Source organism: Delphinapterus leucas, chromosome 9, assembly GCF_059928025.1.
Source record: "Delphinapterus leucas isolate spDelLeu-1000000601 "Yukka" chromosome 9, BTC_Dleu_Yukka2, whole genome shotgun sequence".
NCBI lineage: Eukaryota > Metazoa > Chordata > Mammalia > Artiodactyla > Monodontidae > Delphinapterus > Delphinapterus leucas.
In genome coordinates, this window is record NC_143137.1 from 619,935 (window position 1) to 637,074 (window position 17,140).

Here is a 17,140-nt window from a genome sequence, read left to right on the forward strand (position 1 = left end):
GTGAGGCTGGGAAGTGGATGTGCTCAGGGCGGGGGGGTGGCAGCACCTGAGCCTGAGTATGAGACGGGAGGAGGCGCAGTGTTGGCTGAGAAAATATGGAGACACGTGCTCTTCGTTTGCTGTCCCCACTGTGAGCCCCTGTTTTGCCTCAGTGATTCAGGTCCTTAATCCAGCCAGGTCATCTGCTGGGAGTTGAAGACTTCTAAATCTACGTGAGGGTTCTAGCTAGTGGTGTTACAGATTTCTCTGGGCATCTCTGTTTTATTCCAGGCAAACGCAGAATCACCAGTTAATCAGATACAGATATTTATTTAATCCACAGTGGCTGCAGAGCGCAGTGTCAGATGCTTGGGAGGTTGAAGGGGTGGGAGCTGTGACGCCTGCCTTCTAGGAGCTCGGGCACTCCTGGACCAGAGAAGTATGTTGGTGCCCAAGGGTTGGGGGGTGAGGGGGGGTCTTGTCGACATGGAGATGTGAGTGCGTGTGTGTGCACACGCATGTGGTGGTGAGGCTGGCGATACACGCAGTCCCACATTCTCAGGGGGAAGTGATCTGGAAAGCTGGTCCAGGAGGCGGCCTTGAGACGGGCCTGCATCAGTGTTGAGGGGATAGTGATGGTTATGAGTGAAAGTGACGTTTGCCTGTAGAGATAGTGCTCTGAGGGGAGCTGGTTAAAACAGGTGAACAGACAAGATAAACAAGCAGTTTTTTCACATTCTTCCAAAAATCCAACCAAAAAATTGTTAATATTTTCCCTTCCCAGTGGAAGAAATCAGCCTCCCAGTTCTAGGTGACTGACAATCAGAGTGTCTCTAAACAGAGCTTTTGCTCCCAGAACTTCTGGTCTGTGGTGCTTGGTTGGCTGGGAGATGGCCATCTGCTTTCTCAGGGCCTCAAACATCCCTTCCATTCCTATCTTTAGACCCATCCAATCTCTGGTCCCCAGAGGCAGTGGGGATCCGTCTTGCGCTCTGCAGAATAAATGGGGGATGTGGGGACAGCTTCAGAATTCCGCTGAGTTCCCCAAGTTTGGGAAGTCCAAGTCCATGCCTGCATCTGTGGTTGCTGTGGTCACCTCCCACAGAGGTCTGGGGGGTGACTTCCCCCTGGAGGGATGCAGTCTCCCTCCCCTGGAGGCCCGTGGGCAGTGCTTGGGGCCAGTGGCCATCAGGAGGCCGCCGCTGTTTCCCCACCTCTGCCAGCCAGCCTCAAGAGGGCTTTGTTACTACTTTGGAGAAACATACGTTCTATGAGCCGCCTCTCAGAATACCCCCTTGAGCCCAGAGCCTCTGTGGGACACAGACACGGGGGTGGGACCATCCTGTAGCTGGGCAGCATCGGTGTCCTGTGGGCTCACCTCCGAAAAGGCTACGGGTCTGGCTAGTTCTTCCATCTCCACCGCCCACGCTGAGCCACCCCCTCTGCACGAGCAGCCCCCTTCAGCTCCGTGGCTCCTGGCAGAAAGCGACCCCTGCCTACAAGGCCCTGGCAGCTCCTGCAGCTCCCGGAGGAAGGCCAAGCCCTCCCCACGCCCTTGTGTCTGCCTGACCTGCCCAGCTCGCTCCAGCCTGGAGCTCTGTCACTCTTGGTCCCGGAGCCCCAGTGACCAGGCGCCTCCCTCCCTCTGCAGGTCCAGCTCCCCAGCCTGCAGGTCCTCGCCAGCCCTGCGCGGGCCAGCCGCTTCTCTGGGGCCTCTGCCTGTGGCACGGGGCTACTGCCCCTCCTTCCTGCTGTCCTCGTAGCCTGTCCACTGTGGCCCACGTCACAGTTAGAGGTGAATAATTTGCGTGTGCTTAGCGCTGTGGGGCCGCCTGCCCTGTGAGCTGGAAGCCCCTGAGAGCGGAGCCGCTGTTGTTCGTCTTTGCCCTGAGTGGACGTCCCACGGCTGTGCTGCCTGTTGGTCCAGCGGGACGTTAGAGCAGGGCCGTGTCCGGGGGTCAGGGGGCAGCACAGAGCAGCGTGCATGGGGACGAGTCCACTCACTGGAGAGGGAAGGGGCCTCACAGATTCGCTGTGGACACGGGACCGGACATGCTCAGAGGTGTGCCGACGAGAGTGTACGCCGTCCTCCAGCAGAAGCAGAGAAAAAAGTAATGAAGTTGTTTGTTGAGGAATAAGTGAGGGAACCAGGTTTCTGGGACAGAGGTATTAGAAACATCTGTTTCTGGGGTGAGTTTAGAGGTTGGAAGAGCAGCTTCCTTGTTCTTGTGAGTTTGGCAGTTAAACAAGTGTTAGAGGCTGTGTGTATCTATACACACATACACGTGGACACCAATGCACACACATACACATAAACATGTACGTACACAGTAGACACGTATACGCCCATACACACATGGAGGTAGACACATACGTACACAGTACATGTACACATATACACACATTCACATACATATACACAACACACATCTACATATGCTTACACACATTTGCAGGCATGAAAACACACATATGTAGACACAGTACATAGCACACACATGCGTGTACACTTATACCTTGGTGTCCTTTAAATATGGTGGTAAAGATGAACGACATTATTGAAAAATGCATTGGGTAAGACAATAATGAGCACAGCACACCTACTAGAACAGCCAAGATCCAGACGCTGACAACACCAAACGCTGGCGAGGAGCAACAGGGACCCTCACTTCTGGTGAGGACACACAGGGGGCAGCCGCTGGGGACAAAAGCTTGGTGGTCAATTACAAAACTAGACAGACTCTTACCATAGGATCCGGCAGCTGTGCTCCTTGGCATTTACCCAGAGGAGCTGAAAACATGTCCACACAAAAACCTGCATATGGATGTTTATAGCAGCTTTATTCATAGCCGCCCAAACCTGGAAGCAACCAAGATGTCCTTGGGTAGGTGAATGGGTAAATAAACGGTGGTGCATCCAGGTAGTGGAATAGTGTTCAGTGTTAGTAAGAAATGGCTGTTGAGCCTCAGAAAGACATGGAGGAGCCTGAAATGAATATGACTGAGTGAAGGAAGCCAGTCTGAGCAGGCTGTGTTCTGTATGATTCCAACCATATGACATGCTGGACAAGGCAAATTTATGGAGACAGTGAAAAACATCACTGCTTGCTGGCGTCAGGGAGGAGGGAGGGATGAACAGGTGGGGCACAGGGGATGCTAGGGCAGTGAGAATACTCTGTATGACACTGTGATAAGTGGATACATGTCAGTGTACATTTGTTCAAGCCCATAGAAGTACAGCACCAAGAGTAAACCCTAACATGAACTATGGGTTCTGTACCCGTATGCTGATGGCGTGTCAATGTAGGTTCGTCAGCTGTAACAAATGCGCCATTTGATGGGAATGTTGATAATGGGGAGGCTGTGCCTGCATGGGGGCAGGAGGTTTATGGGGAGTCTGTGTACCTTCCTCTTAATTTTGCTGTGAACCCAACACTGCTCTGAAAAATAAAGTTTATTAATTAAAAGAAGCTCCTGGGGACAGTGTCTCTACCTCATCAGTGTGGCTGGAGTCTAGGGGTGAAGAGCGTCCAGGGTTAGCTTTCAGACGATCCAAACAATTATTAGCTAACACTGATTCTAAAAGCACAAACAATATTATGTGTTACGTTATCTATAGTCTAAATATATGTTTAAAAGAAGGGTTTCAAGAAAATCTGATGTATATTTTTCTTAGAATATATTTACAACGTGTACACCACAAACCAGATTGAAAGAATGAAGCCGTCACACTTGAGAAAGGAGAGAATTCACCTGGGACACTCCAAAACAGCGAGGAAATGTCTTTGCCCGTATTCTCCTCTGTGACAGCCTGAGTGGTGGGGTGTTTCCTGCGGGAGGGGCTCTCAGACACGTCCCCGGAAGCGAGGCTACCTGCAGGCGCTTAGCTGGTCGCTGATATGGACCTGACTTCTCTGCCTGCCACTCAGCTCAGCTACTGATCCCTCCCTACACTCCAGCCTCGGTTTTCTCATCTAAAACGTTGGGTTGGACCGTTTTAATGCTCCTTCCATTCCCTGGTTTCAAGATATTTCCACTTGAAGAGGGACATGAAAGTTCCGGTGTATTCTGGAGCGTTCTCACCCTTCTCTCCTTGCCCCACACGCCAAGCACACCACCCACTGGCATGGAGCTCTTTGCATGAAACGGAGTCAGAGGACAGGGACACTTACCATCTGTGTTCCAGCCGAGCAGACCGTCCATCTTGCTGGGGGGCGGCAGTGGGGAGGAGACCCTCCGTCCGAGACAGCTGGCCCCGGATCACTGGTGGCAGTTGGGTTAATTTCAGCAGCGCTCACCGAGCGGGGGCAGAGGCTGAAGGTTGGACTCCTCACGTGGCCGCTGTCTGCCTGCTCCCAGCAGCCCAGCAGCCTGGCAGGTCGCCTCCCGGATTCTCTGGGCTTTGCAGAGGTCCACGGAAATCCGGGAGGTGCTTGTGAGAGGACACTTACGATGACTCTCTGCTGCTCACGCAGGGCGTCCGCCTTGAGCACACGTGGAACATGCGAGCAGCAATCGCTGATCAGCCTGGTGCTGGGCAAATGCGCTTCTGCTAATTAAACTGGTTGCATTTGAAAGGCAGTGGACAATGGAAGCGCTTTCCCCCTGCGCCAGCCTGACGCTGTAGATGCCGCCCTGGGTGAGGCCCTGGGTCCTGAATTAGCCTTTTGTACCCAAGGCGGTGATTTGAATGTTTGAACCCCCATAGGAAGCTTGTCTCAAAGTGAACAATTTGCTGAATAAAGACTAATTAGGGTCTAAATTAATTAGAAGGTGCGGTTTGAAAAGATGTTGATGAGCAGAGTCTGTCATTTCAGACAAATAGGACAGAGCAGGATAATGGGTCCCCATTAATATCTCACTGTTCCTGGAGCCCCCCTTCTTCACCGCGTTCTGAGGAGGCCCCCTGGAAGCCAGCCCTGCCGGGGCTCCATGGCCCCACCACCAGCGCCTCCTGCAACTGGGCACTTACGTTCCTAGGCGTCCTGTTTCTCATCTGGAAGACCGGCTCTGAAGACTGTTGACCATTTGGTCACTGGACAGGCAGAAGCAAAGCTTCACATCGAAAGTGTGAAAGTCTCTGCTGGCAAATGACAAAAAGGCGGGGGCTGGGCAGGGAGGGCTGGAAAGTAGACTAAAAACCCAAACCATGCTGGACTCAGCCTTTGCATCTGTGGTTTCCACGAAGCTCTGCTTTTCACCTAAAACACTGTCACTTTGCAGGTGCTTCTGATCCTGGCAGCTCCTCGGAGCCTCGCCGCCAGCCGTGGCCAGGGCTTCCTGGCCGTCTGTCTGTCTCCTCTCTTACCTGACCTGCCTCCCTTTGTTGCAGACGGAGCGTTTGGACGGTGTCAGGAGCTTCCAGCCATAGACGTGCACCACTACGAAGTGTCGCCAGGGGTCCTGCAGCACCTGACAGCCACCCTGAGGGCGCTCTCCCGCACAGGTACGCAGGCCGGGGCCCAATCCGCGCCCTGCTGCTGGGCCAGCAGCCGCTACGGCGCCAAGTGCTTGGAAGACATGTTGCTTCTTCTTAAAAGCCCTTGGCCTCTTAGGTGTGAGGAGTTAGAAAAGGGCCGAGCCAGCCAGTGTGCGATGGGCGGGGGCAGGTGGCCTGGGTCCCTCCTGGGTTCGAGGTGGCCCCGGCAGCCGTGGCTGGCGCTGCCGGTCAGTGAGGGTGGGGGGGTGGCCGTGTGTGTCGCTGCAAAACGGCCGCACTGCCGGAGCCCCGTTCCTAGTGTCCCAGCCCAGCCGCCCGGCTGCTCGGTGGCCCACAGGCAAGTGTGCAGTCTTGAATGAGGCCCGGGAGCAGGCCAGGCGCAGCCTCCCCAGGGAGAGACGTTTTCTGCAGAGGATGAACCCTGAGGGTCTGCGCTGTGATTCACCTGCCGCGGCCTTCCCGGGCTCCTGCAGCATCGGGTCTGCCGTGGACCCTCGGAGTGCAGGCATCTCCCCTGGGCACGTGGGACCGTGGCTGCCTCCTGCCCACAGTGTCCTCAGTGTACCGGTGTCCCCTGCATGAGGCCCGTGAGAGGAAAGGCGATCAGGGTCCCAGAGCCCCAGACGGCGCCGAGGGCTGGAGCGCTGACACGTGGCGCTGTGGCTGGCCTGGCCCGTGAGAGCGGGCTTCCTCTGATGACTGCTCCCGCGGGCAGGGGAGCAGGTGCCGTGGGCTGTGCCACTCGCTCCGGCAGAGAAGACACGTGGCAGCGGCGGCGGTGGCGGTCGGCCCCATGTGGGTCCCTTCATGGAACCCACCGCCGTCCTCCAGGACACGCCGCCGTCCGCGGACGGGCGTGGGAGTCCTCACCCTGCTTGGTGGTGGCACAGACCTCTGCAGTCCCTCCAGGAATGGGATGTTGCTTTTGGTCTATGATGCCGTGAGTGGAAACTGCGGTGTGTGGTGGTCTTAAGTGGAGGCGCTTTGGGTGCCTTTCCCGTGTGATACCCTCACTCCGCAGGTCAGGGAACAGGGTGGGGATTCTGGCAGCCGCCGAGTATGTGCATTCCGGAGCCGGGGAGTAACCACAGGATGGGTTTGCTCACCTGCCCCATAAGCCCCTGTGTGCCTGGCGGGCCTTGGTGATGTTTTGGGTCTTCTGGTGTTACTGTCAGTTGAGAGCCGGTGTCCAGTGGTCACGGAAGGGTGTGCTGACGCCCTTTTCCTCAGCGCACAGCTGCCCCGGTAGAAGGCTGCAGGCCCCTGTTGGAGGCTGGGGGCGAGATGAACAGGATGAGGGTCTGGCTCGTGTAGCAGAGTCTTTCCTCCAGGGGGCCTGCTCCCACCCATCCTTCAAGGGGCTCTGGTCTGTGACATGGAGGTTCCAAGTGTGGAAATGGTGGAGGGGCTGTGACTATGTTGGCGATTCAGTAGATGTAGAACTTTCCTGCTGGTGCAGGTCCCTGGATGCTGGTGGAAGGCCCATCTCGTCCAGCTCTAGGAACACTGCCAGCAGCTAACCAATGCCCCAGGCCTCGTGGGCCACTTTCTTCTGATCAGTTCCCTGTGGTGACCACATCCCCTTCTCTTTGGCACTTAAGTGCCCCCACTTGGCCCCTGCCTCCCCAAGGCGCCATCATCCTGGTGCACTCAGGGGTCCCAGATGAATGGAAGCAACTCCCAGTGTATTCCTGACACGCATGGGCATCTCTGTGAGCCCTTCGAGGATGCTGGGACCCATGAACTTATTTCTCGTGCTCTCTGGACCCTCCTGGGGTCATGGGCAGGTCGATTGTGCTGATCTCTCTAAGCCTTTGGGCACATGCCTCTGTCACGTAAAAAGGGAGTTCTGGTGTTTCCACTTCTCTTCAGTAGGGACCTTGTGTCCCTATTTATGTCAACCGGTGGTGGAGACTGCTGGAGCCGTTGGCTGGAGAATCTGTGCTTCGGGGCCCGTATCAGTAAACTCTGCCTGGTCCAGTTTCTGTTCATTCCGCCTTGACCTCACGTCCTGAAGATCCATCCCCACATGTGTTTCTTTTGCTACAAATTGGCAACATCATGCAGTTCTTTCATGTGCTTTGCACTCTCTGTGGCCACGCCTCACCCTCTGGGCCTGCTGGGACTGCCGTCCAGATGCGGGTTGAGATGCACAGAGAGGTGCAGGGTCAGCAGGGCAGCAAGGCCACCGCCTGGGGGGCGTTCTGGGTTCCTCAGGAGAGGAAGGGGTGCTTCTCCCGGCAGAGCAGTTCTGAGGGTTCAGTGTCCCAGCTTGGTTAAGATGTGTCCTTGTATCCCCATCCCAGTCCCCAGCACTGTGACAGAAGGCCGTGAAGCTGGGGATCCAGTGTGTATTGCGGTTCGATCTCACGGGGTCAGAATGTGAGATCATTTCAAAGGGAGTTCAAGATATATGGAGAGCACTTCATGGAGGAGGTGAAACATAGAGGAAAATAAGTTGTTGTGTTTTTTTTGCGGTACGCGGGCCTCTCACTGTTGTGGCCTCTCGCGTTGTGGAGCACAGGCTCCGGACGCGCAGGCTCAGCGGCCATGGCTCACGGGCCCAGCCGCTCTGCGGCACGTGGGATCTTCCCGGACCGGGGCACGAACCCACGTCCCCTACATCGGCAGGCAGACTCTCAACCACTACGCCACCAGGGAAGCCCAGTTTTCAAATTACTAGATTTCATTGTTTTGAGCAGCTTTACATTTACAGAAAGGTTAAGCAGAAGGAGTAGAGGATTTGTATACACTACTCCCCTGCTTCAGAAGGCTTTCTCGGTTATCAACGTCTGGCTTTGGGGTGGTACACTGACTGCAATTGATGGGTCAGTACTGATACATTATTATTAACTAACATCCATAGTTTACATCAGGGTTAGCTTTTTGTCTTGTACGTTCTGCGGGTTTTGACCAACGTGTAACGTCATGCGTCTACCATGATGGGATCGTATAGCGTAGTTTCACTGCCCTCAAAAGCTTCCGTGCCCCACCTGTTCACCCCTCCCTTCCCGCCAGTCCTTGGCAAGCACTCATCTTTTAACTGCCTTTTCCAGAATGTCATATCGTTGGGATCATACAGTATGTAACCTCTCCAGATTGGCTTCTTTCACTTAGTAAAATGCTTTGAAGTTTCTTCCATGACTTTTCATGGCTTGACAGCTTGTTTCTTTTTAGTGCCGAATAATATTCCCTTGTCTGAGTGGACCAATTTATTTATCAGTTGACCTACTGAAAGACATCTTTGTTGCTTCCAAGTGTTGGCAATTATGAATAAGCTGCTATAAACGTCTGTGTGCAGTGTTGTGTGGACATGAGTTTTCGGCTCCTTTGGGTAAATACCAAGGAGTGTGATTGCCGGGTCGTTTGGTGAGAGCACGTTTAGTTTTGTGATCACTGCCTGCCTGTCTCCTGGCAGCGGGTACGGAGGGGAGTGGAGTTACTAAACCTCTTTGAGGGGCAGTTTCTTCGTCTGGTAAATGTGGATGATCAAACAGGGCTGTTGTGAAGGTCAAACGCTGAAATCAAGTAAAATATTTTAAACCCTTTTATAAACGTAAGTCTTTCCAAGTGTTAAATATTATTTATTTGATACTCTGTTTCCGGTTTACGGAGCTATCACACAGATCATACCCGCCCATTTTTTCCCAGTGGAATTACTGCAGAGTTTCTGCGAGGTTGGTTAGCTCTGTGCATCAGTTCAAAGGCCAGAAAAACAGCCACTTTCCAAGGGATGAGGATATGTTCTAGTCCTTCCCTTAGAACAGCGGTGAGGATGGTGCTGGCACCACAGGTCCGCTCACTGACCGACGAGCACGGCTGTGCCCTATGGGAGCCAGTCTGGAGGTCCCCTGTGATCACGGTGCGAGGGGACAGGCGGGAAGGACATTCGGGGCCTGGAGCCGCATTCCTGTCCTTCCTGAGCCCAACTCAGTCCCTCCCCGGAACACCTGGTCCCTCCTGGGAGCACCCTATTTTTAAGCTGATTCCCCCGGCCAGTCCTGAGCAGGTTGCACTCGGTGTCTCGGGAGCCCTGTGGTGCCTCGCACAGAAACTGGAGGAGTTCTTTTGGGCCTGGGGTCCTGGTTGGGGATGGTGTTTTGACTTCTGCTGCTGGTGGCTCTTTGCTGCTAGGCCACTAGAGGGCGCGTCCGAGTGGCTGGACAGGCCCGTGGCGTTGCGCTCTGTTACTTTGTACCTGGCGGCACGTTGCATTTCCTTCTGTCTTAGCGGCAGTGGAGGACTTGCCCTAGTAAGCCCGGAGGTGTAGGCGTGAAATAAGGTTTTATAGGCTAGGTTGAAAAGAAGCATCATGGGGACACTTGTGCTCTCCTAAACTGCTTGTTCTAGTACTTTCTGGACATGATTCTGTGTTACTCCCTGGGCCCCTCTGCCGCCTAATGCTGCAGTTCTCCGTGCTCCACTCCCCCTCCCTGGGCGGCTGATTCTGGGACTCCTTCTCTGCCTCGGCCCCCGCTGGCCAGCGTGCTGGAGGTGGCGGCCCCAGGCCTTACAGGTAGGCTCCCCTCCAAACTGCCCATCGTTCTTGGGTGTGAGGGTCAGTTTCTGGAGGTCAGGTCTGCAGATGTTATGGGGCGTAATGATGGATCTCAGGGGAAATCATCATCCAACTGGAGAGTCTGACGCCTGGGACCCATGTTTTCACCCTCTCGTGTGGAAAATCACAGGATGCAACCTCCCTGCCATCTCGCGGCCTCGGCAGCCGCATCCACGGCAGAGTCGGCTGCGTGTTGCTATCGCTCGGCCTCGTCGCAGCCACTCCTCAGAGATGAGGGTCCGGTCTCAGTGACAGCCGGCAGCTTGCAGGGCCTTCCCCTTGAAGGAAGGGGAGATGGGGTTTCATTGTGCAACTTGCTTCTTCAATGTAAATACGTACGTCAAGGAGCAGAATATGTTCACTTTTATTCACTATCCTTGTCTCCTGCAGGCAGCAATGTTTCATAGGTGGACACATTGTTCTCTCGTGTATTAATTTTTTTTTCTTTATAAGATTTTTAGGAATTTCATGTAATGTCTGAAACATTTATATTAACATATTTCCATACAAATAACCCAAAGAAAGTTAAGTATTGGTTGTTTTCTTTTGATTTAATTTAATTTATTTTTTTATACAGCAGGTTCTTATTAGTCATCAGTTTTATACACATCAGTGTATACGTGTCAATCCCAATCTCCCAGTTCATCACACCACCACCCCCACCCCCCCTGCGGCTTTCCCCCCGTGGTGTCCATATGTTTGTTCTCTACATCTGTGTCTCAACTTTTGCCCTGCAAACCGGTTCATCTGTACCATTTTTCTAGTTCCACATACATGCGTTAATATACGATATTTGATTTTCTCTTTCTGACTTGCTGCACTCTGTATGACAGTCTCTAGATCCATCCACGTCTCAACAAATGACTCAGTTTTTTCCTTTTTATGGCTGAGTAATATGCCATTGTATGTATGTATCCACTCGTCTGTCGATGGGCATTTAGGTTGCTTCCATGACCTGACTATTGTAAATAGTGCTGAAATGAACATTGGGGTGCATGTGTCTTTCTGAATTATGGTTTTCTCTGGGTATATGCCCAATAGTGGGATTTCTGGATCATATGGTAGTTCTATTTTTAGTTTTTTAAGGAACCTCCATACTGTTCTCCATAGTGGCTGTATCAATTTACATTCCCACCGACAGTGCAGGAGGGTTCCCTTTTCTCCACACCCTCTCCAGCATTTGTTTGTAGATTTTCTGATGATGCCCATTCTGACTGGTGTGAGGTGGGACCTCATTGTAGTTTTGATTTCTCTAATAATTAGTGATGTTGAGCAGCTTTTCATGTGCCTCTTGGCCATCTGTATGTCTTCTTTGGAGAAATGTCTATTTACGTCTTCTGGCCATTTTTGGATTGGGTTGTTCGTTTCTTTAATATTCAGCTGCATGAGCTGTTTATATATTTTGGAGATTAATCCTTTGTCCGTTTATTCGTTTGCAAATATTTTCTCCCATTCTGATGGCTGTCAAATTGTGTGTCTTAAATTTTTTATCTGAATGTTTTAGGATTTTCAGATTGCACGTTTGACATCATTTTAACCCTATACAGTAAGTTAATATGATATATTTTGTTATAACTTTCATAGAATAACAGAAAATAGCAATACTCAGTATAGTATAGAAGAGTATAATTTTAAATAGTTATAATTTCAGTATTCCACCCATGCTTTCTTTTTGCTGTAAGAGGAATGCACCTTTTTATTTAGTACATTAAAAAACAACAACAGAGGCACAAAGGTTGTTCCCAGTGTCACTTAGCTGGTGCAGAATTGGAGTTAGAACTCCCAACAGCAGAGTGTAGAACAGTAGTTCTCAAAATTCTGATCTCAGGAACCCTTCATACTATTAAAAATTATTGAAGACCCCAAAGAGCTTCTGCATTTTTGTGGGTTTAGTGCTATCTGCATTTACTGTCTTAGAAACTTAAAATTGAGAAAAATTTTAAAAGCTGCGTTTTAATTCCGTTTAAAATAAAAATAGTCATAATAAACTTGTTACATAATAACCATAGTAACTCTGTCTTCCAAAACATTTTTAAAAATGTGCTAAGTGTTATGTTTTTGTTTTGTTTTAATTTTTTGCGTATTTCCTTAACGTTTGCCTTAAGAGAAAACAGTTGGGTACTCATACCTGCTTCCGCACTCATTCTAGGCAATTTCCACCCACATAGCCTCTGGAAAATTCCAGTGTAAGAGAAAATAAAATGAAAAGGGTAAATAGTGCCTTAGTATTTGATGAAAATAATTTTGACCTAATGCCCACCTTAGAGCCTCAGGGACCCATGGAGGCCCTCAGGCCACACTCTAAGAACCGCTGTAGAGAGAAAAGGGGGTGGGTTTGGAGTCAGAAGGAAGCATCAGCTCCAGCTGTGCTCCAAGCGGGCCACATCAGCTCGGCACACACGTTGTGACAGTACCCAAGCTCTCCTGGTTTCCATTTCCCTACCTGTGGAGTGTGGGCAGCACCACACGCCTTTGGTCAGGCGCCCTGGAACCAGACACTGAAACCGAGGTTCACTGTGGTCAGGTCCTTGGAGAGTGCTCAGGGCATAACACCTGTGCAGGTGATGGGAGCCTGGTTGGGCAGAGGGGGGACACAAGGGCGATGCCGCGCAGGAGGTGCGGAGCGGAGCCCAGAGGAGCTCTGGGTCTGGAGCTGGGCACAACCTTCGGAGGTGACCCCATGGGGCCACGGGGCTTGGCCTCTGTGCCCAAGGAGGGCCAGGGCCCTGGGATATGCTCTGCCCAGGAGGAGGCTCGGGGTGGTGACTTAGGCAGAGGCCGTTCCCCGTGGCTGCGGGAACGGAGCAGATAAGGCCCCAGCTGAGAGCTGCCGGCCTGCCAGTGTCAGAGGCCGAGCCCCGGGGAGGCATGCATGCAGCATGACTCCACCCCACAGCCACTGCATGGTGTTCCATCGTTTCTCAGACGCACTTTGTGTTCACATCTTAACACCCCTGAAATCAGGGGTGCCTCTTACGTCAAGAGCACGCCGTCATTCAACCGGCAACATTTTGGCTTTTTCTTAGCAATACTGAAATGATGGTCTGTCTCAAAGTCAGAATTTCTTAGCATGGATGAAATACAGTAATACCGTCTCATAGGACTGTTCCAGTCCCAGGTGATGCGGGTGGTGCCGTTCACTAAATGCTCAGGAAATGGTGAAGCCCTTTGTTGTCACCCACACTGAGTTATGGAGAGCCTTCCCTTCCACATGGACTCTCGCAACTCAAGCCGGCGTGAGCTGGGCGGCCGGGAAGGAAGACTGAACGTCCTCAGCGGGATGGACTGCTGGCTCGGTGTGACCATTCTGTGGGTCAGTTATGACTCTAGAGCATTCTATCTCAGGAGCTAAGATGATAAACCAGAATTGGGTGCTGGGTTAACTGCTTGGGGTTCTGAATATATACATTTGTTCAGCTTTTTGCAGTTGGGCGCAAATTAGCACAAGCAGATCGAAAAAGGAAGGTGGGGCCGTAGAGCACCGCGGCGGGGAGCCTGAAAGCCGCCCTGAGCAGGAGCTGACGTCTGCGCATGCTCCGCCTGCGCCGGCTCCGTAGCCGCAGGCCCAGCGCTGGGGAAGAGCAGAAACTAAGGCATCAGACGTTCCCCCCGCAGTGTCCCTCCACCTATTCTGGTGTTTTTATTTGCTGTTCCATGTCATTCTAAGTCAAGAAAAATTAAGACATTATTAGCACGGACTTTTACCATTTGTCTTTATATCGTGCAATTCTGGTTTTAAATGCAAGTATAAGAGCATTTAATGCCCACGCAAAATTATCCAACTCCTGTTTCATGGCTCGAACGTGCATACATGCTGTCCATGTTAGACGGCGGAGACGCTGCTCTGTTTCACTTCTCGACGCGGACACATCCCACCAAGCCCGCCTTCGGCTCCCCCATGGATACGTAGGACCGAGGGAGAGGAACTCTGGCCCCCCTGCCATCCCCTCTCCTTCTCTGTTATCATTCAGCATAGATGGCTGGGAATTTGGGGAAGTGGCGGGAACCAGAAAGTATGCAACGGGGCCCCCCTTGTCTGTGTTTCTCGGAACACCGCTGCTTGCTTTCTGTGTGCGAACTGAGTCCTGGGCGGAGGCGAGCTCGTCTCCGGGGGCCCCCTGGCATCTGAGTTGAGGGCGTCTCCGAGTCGATGTGTGAGCGGGCCAGGAAGGGCGGCAGGCACGCGGACTGGGTGCCCCTCCGCCAGCACGCACCCCCACCGTCTCGCCCGACGTGCTTGCAAAACGCAAGTTCAGAGATGAAGTTGACGGTTTCAGGACAGGGGCGGTAGAGGAGGAGAGCAAACGGAGCTCCTGTGCGCATAGACCTGTGTTCTGTCCTCAAGGCTGGGTGGGTACGAGAGGGACCTCGGTGTGTGGTTGACGGCCTCTCCTTGAGCGGGTCATGGCCGACGTCCCCGCTGTGCATCACCACCGGTGGCCCTGCCCGCCCCAGCCGTCCACCCAAGCAGTCGCCGAGCGCGTGTCTCTGTGAAAGTTAGCTTCTGCCTTAGCCCACCTCATAACTGCAGAGGCAGTGCCTGTGGTTCAAAGTGACGTCAATTGCTTGCTGCCGAAACGTCCCAGGTTTCTACGTAGAACACAAATCCTTTTGACTGTCGGACGTTGGGAAAATGTATTTCTGGGAGGAACGGCAGCTTTTGCTGCCCGCCTGACCCCATGAGCCCCTGGATGCCGACTCTGGGAAAGGCCTCTGCGGAACAGGCCTGCACTTTGACCGAGGCTTTGGAAACTGGCCTGTGGAGCTGGGGCGGAGCCCGGGGAAGGCAGGCCTAGGGTGTGGGCCTGGGGGGATGCACCCGAAGACTCGCCCGTGGAAGGCAGACGAGCGAAGGTGGGAGACCAGAGGGGGCACCGTGGGGGTCGCTCTGGCCGGGTCGGAAGGTGGGAGGGACTGAAAGTGGAGCAGCAGAGGACCACGGATACCCCCGCCAGTGGGATGCAGCGAGGCTGCCCCGAGGATGCGCCTGTGCCGTGCGCCCCGGAGAGCGTGTGGGGCAGCTTCCCGGCGTCTGAGCTTTGCGGCCGAGGAGCCGCCAGCGCCGAGCACCCGCATCTCCCTGAGGAGGCAGGGGGCTGCACGCCCTGCTCCCGGGGGCTCCTTCCGAGGACTGCAGGGTGAGGCCCGGGCTGTGAGACGGGCCCTCCACACAGTGGAGAGAAGGGCGACGTCCACTCGTCGCTGGGCGCGGCCCCCGACCTCAGCCTGGTCGGAGCCCCTTTCTGGGCTCTTTCCGTTGCTGCACTTTTCTCCACGCCGTGTCATCACAGGCCCCGTTTACCTGGAGTGGGTTTGTGCTTTTTGTCACCCGCACGTCTGGATGGTGGTGTTCACGTGGGTGGGTGGGTTTGCTTCCTCGTCCTGCCCCTCCCACCCTGCGTGGTGCCTGACACAGGAGGTCCCCGAATACAGACGTTAGCAGCGGGGACAGTGGAGTGGCTTCTGTCCTCCTCCGTGGCTTTTCCTCCCTCATCTCTCTGCATCGGAACGAGGCACTCCACTTACAGCGTGTTAACGCGTTATTTTAGTTAGAGCTCTTGATCACTTGGTTTCCACAGGAGAGCGTGAAATCGTGATACCACCAGCAGTTGGAGGTATCTTTTGGTTTCAAATCCCATACTCATGCCCCTTCCCACTGAGGACCACGTGAAAAGTTGACCTTTTCCTTTGTTTTGTTCCTGAAAAACTATAAAAGTTACTAAACAGAAATCAGCACCCAATTCAGAAGCTGGCCCTGGTCCCTCTGTTGCGTGTGGTCTGGACCGCAAACGTGCGTGAGGCCCACCCGGGCGGGCGGGAAGCAGCCTCCACACGCTGCGCTGAGCCAGCGGCATCTGAAGTCATGGCAGCCGTGGAGCCTGTGTGTTCATTGCAGTCGCTGATGCACGCGTTTACTAACGTGTTAAGGGGGCACCTCGAGCGTGAGAGGGAAGAAGCAGTGGCCGGACTTCTGGGGAACCACTTTCACACCAGAAAGGGGGCGCACAGGAAGGAGAACTGACATCCAGGCAAACAGGAGGTACAGGTGTCGACGCAGCCCGGAGGGGGCTTCCCCTCACCCCCAGTCACGCTCGACGGACTGGAGTTCTCACAAAGACACCCGTCTGCAGTGCTGGGGCTCCTTCATGCAGCGGCCTGGACGCTGCAGGGACCGAGGCAAGGGGAACGTCACCAGCCACAGGGAGATGTGCAGCCGGTCAGCCATCTGTACTCATGTGCTCATCTGATAAACCTCCAAAGCGGAAACGTCGCTTAGTGGATGGCATCTGGACACAGCCCTGGCGGGGGTCAGCCCCCTGCCTCTCCCTCTGAGCCCCGGGATGGATGAGGTGGAGCCGGCTGCTGTCTGTGCTCGGTTCCGGGTGGAATCGGCAGTCTCTGCTCCCTGCCTGCCAAGTTCCCGTGCCTCCTGATTTCCTTTCGTTGCTGTCATATGTTCCCTTCTTATTAAATTCTTGGCATGAGGGCCCGTGCTGGGGGTGTTGGCGAAGGGGGCTGTGGCCTGGGCGGGAAGATGGGGGACCAGCCTGTGCTCCCTGCAGGGCCGAGCTCGCCTGGTGCTCTTTCCAGAGGTGGCCTGACCGGGGTGCCCAGCAGGTGGCTGAGGACCCCAGGCCGCTGCTTCTCTGTGGTGAGCGGTGCGTCCGACTGTGTGTGGTGACTAAGCGCAGCCCTCACTCTGGCTGCAGTCGGCCCGGCAGACGTAGAACCGGCGGCTCTAGGCCACGTGGCGGCGTGTCTGGTGCTGCCGAGCCCCGCAGGCCGCCTCTGTCTGGCCGCAGCCTCCCTCCGGCAGCCTTCCCTGGTTTGCGGCCCCGAGCTCTCCTCCCTCCAGGTCCCCGTGCACCTCCACGCCCCACGCCCTGACCTCCGCAGGAACAGTGCACACCGGGTGGCTTTAAGTCAGGCTTTAAACTGCAGGAAGGAGGAGGGATTGAGACGGGAGGGACTGGAGAGGATGCTGAGGGGAGGCTCATCCCCCGGCGGGTTGACCGCGAGTTCCGTGCAGGCGGGGGGAGCGGGGCACCACCCCACGAGGGCCATGCAGCGCGGGAGGCACAGGGGTGGGGCCGGCCACGGGGCCGGAAGGGCCTGCTTTTCAGGGCTTTGCCCCTTAGGCTTGTAAGAGCCCCCCGGCCTGA

General features: G+C 54.2%; 1 protein-coding gene across 1 annotated transcript in view; it reads left to right on the plus strand.

Moving 5' to 3' along the window:
* Window positions 1–17,140, plus strand: part of PTPRN2 (protein tyrosine phosphatase receptor type N2) — a 701,491-nt gene that overhangs the window by 173,059 nt on the left and 511,292 nt on the right. Inside the window, exon 3 of the mRNA XM_089917106.1 lies at window positions 5,312–5,425. Within this exon, the coding sequence (XP_089773232.1) occupies window positions 5,312–5,425 (114 nt within the window). The remainder of the gene's footprint in view (window positions 1–5,311; window positions 5,426–17,140) is intronic.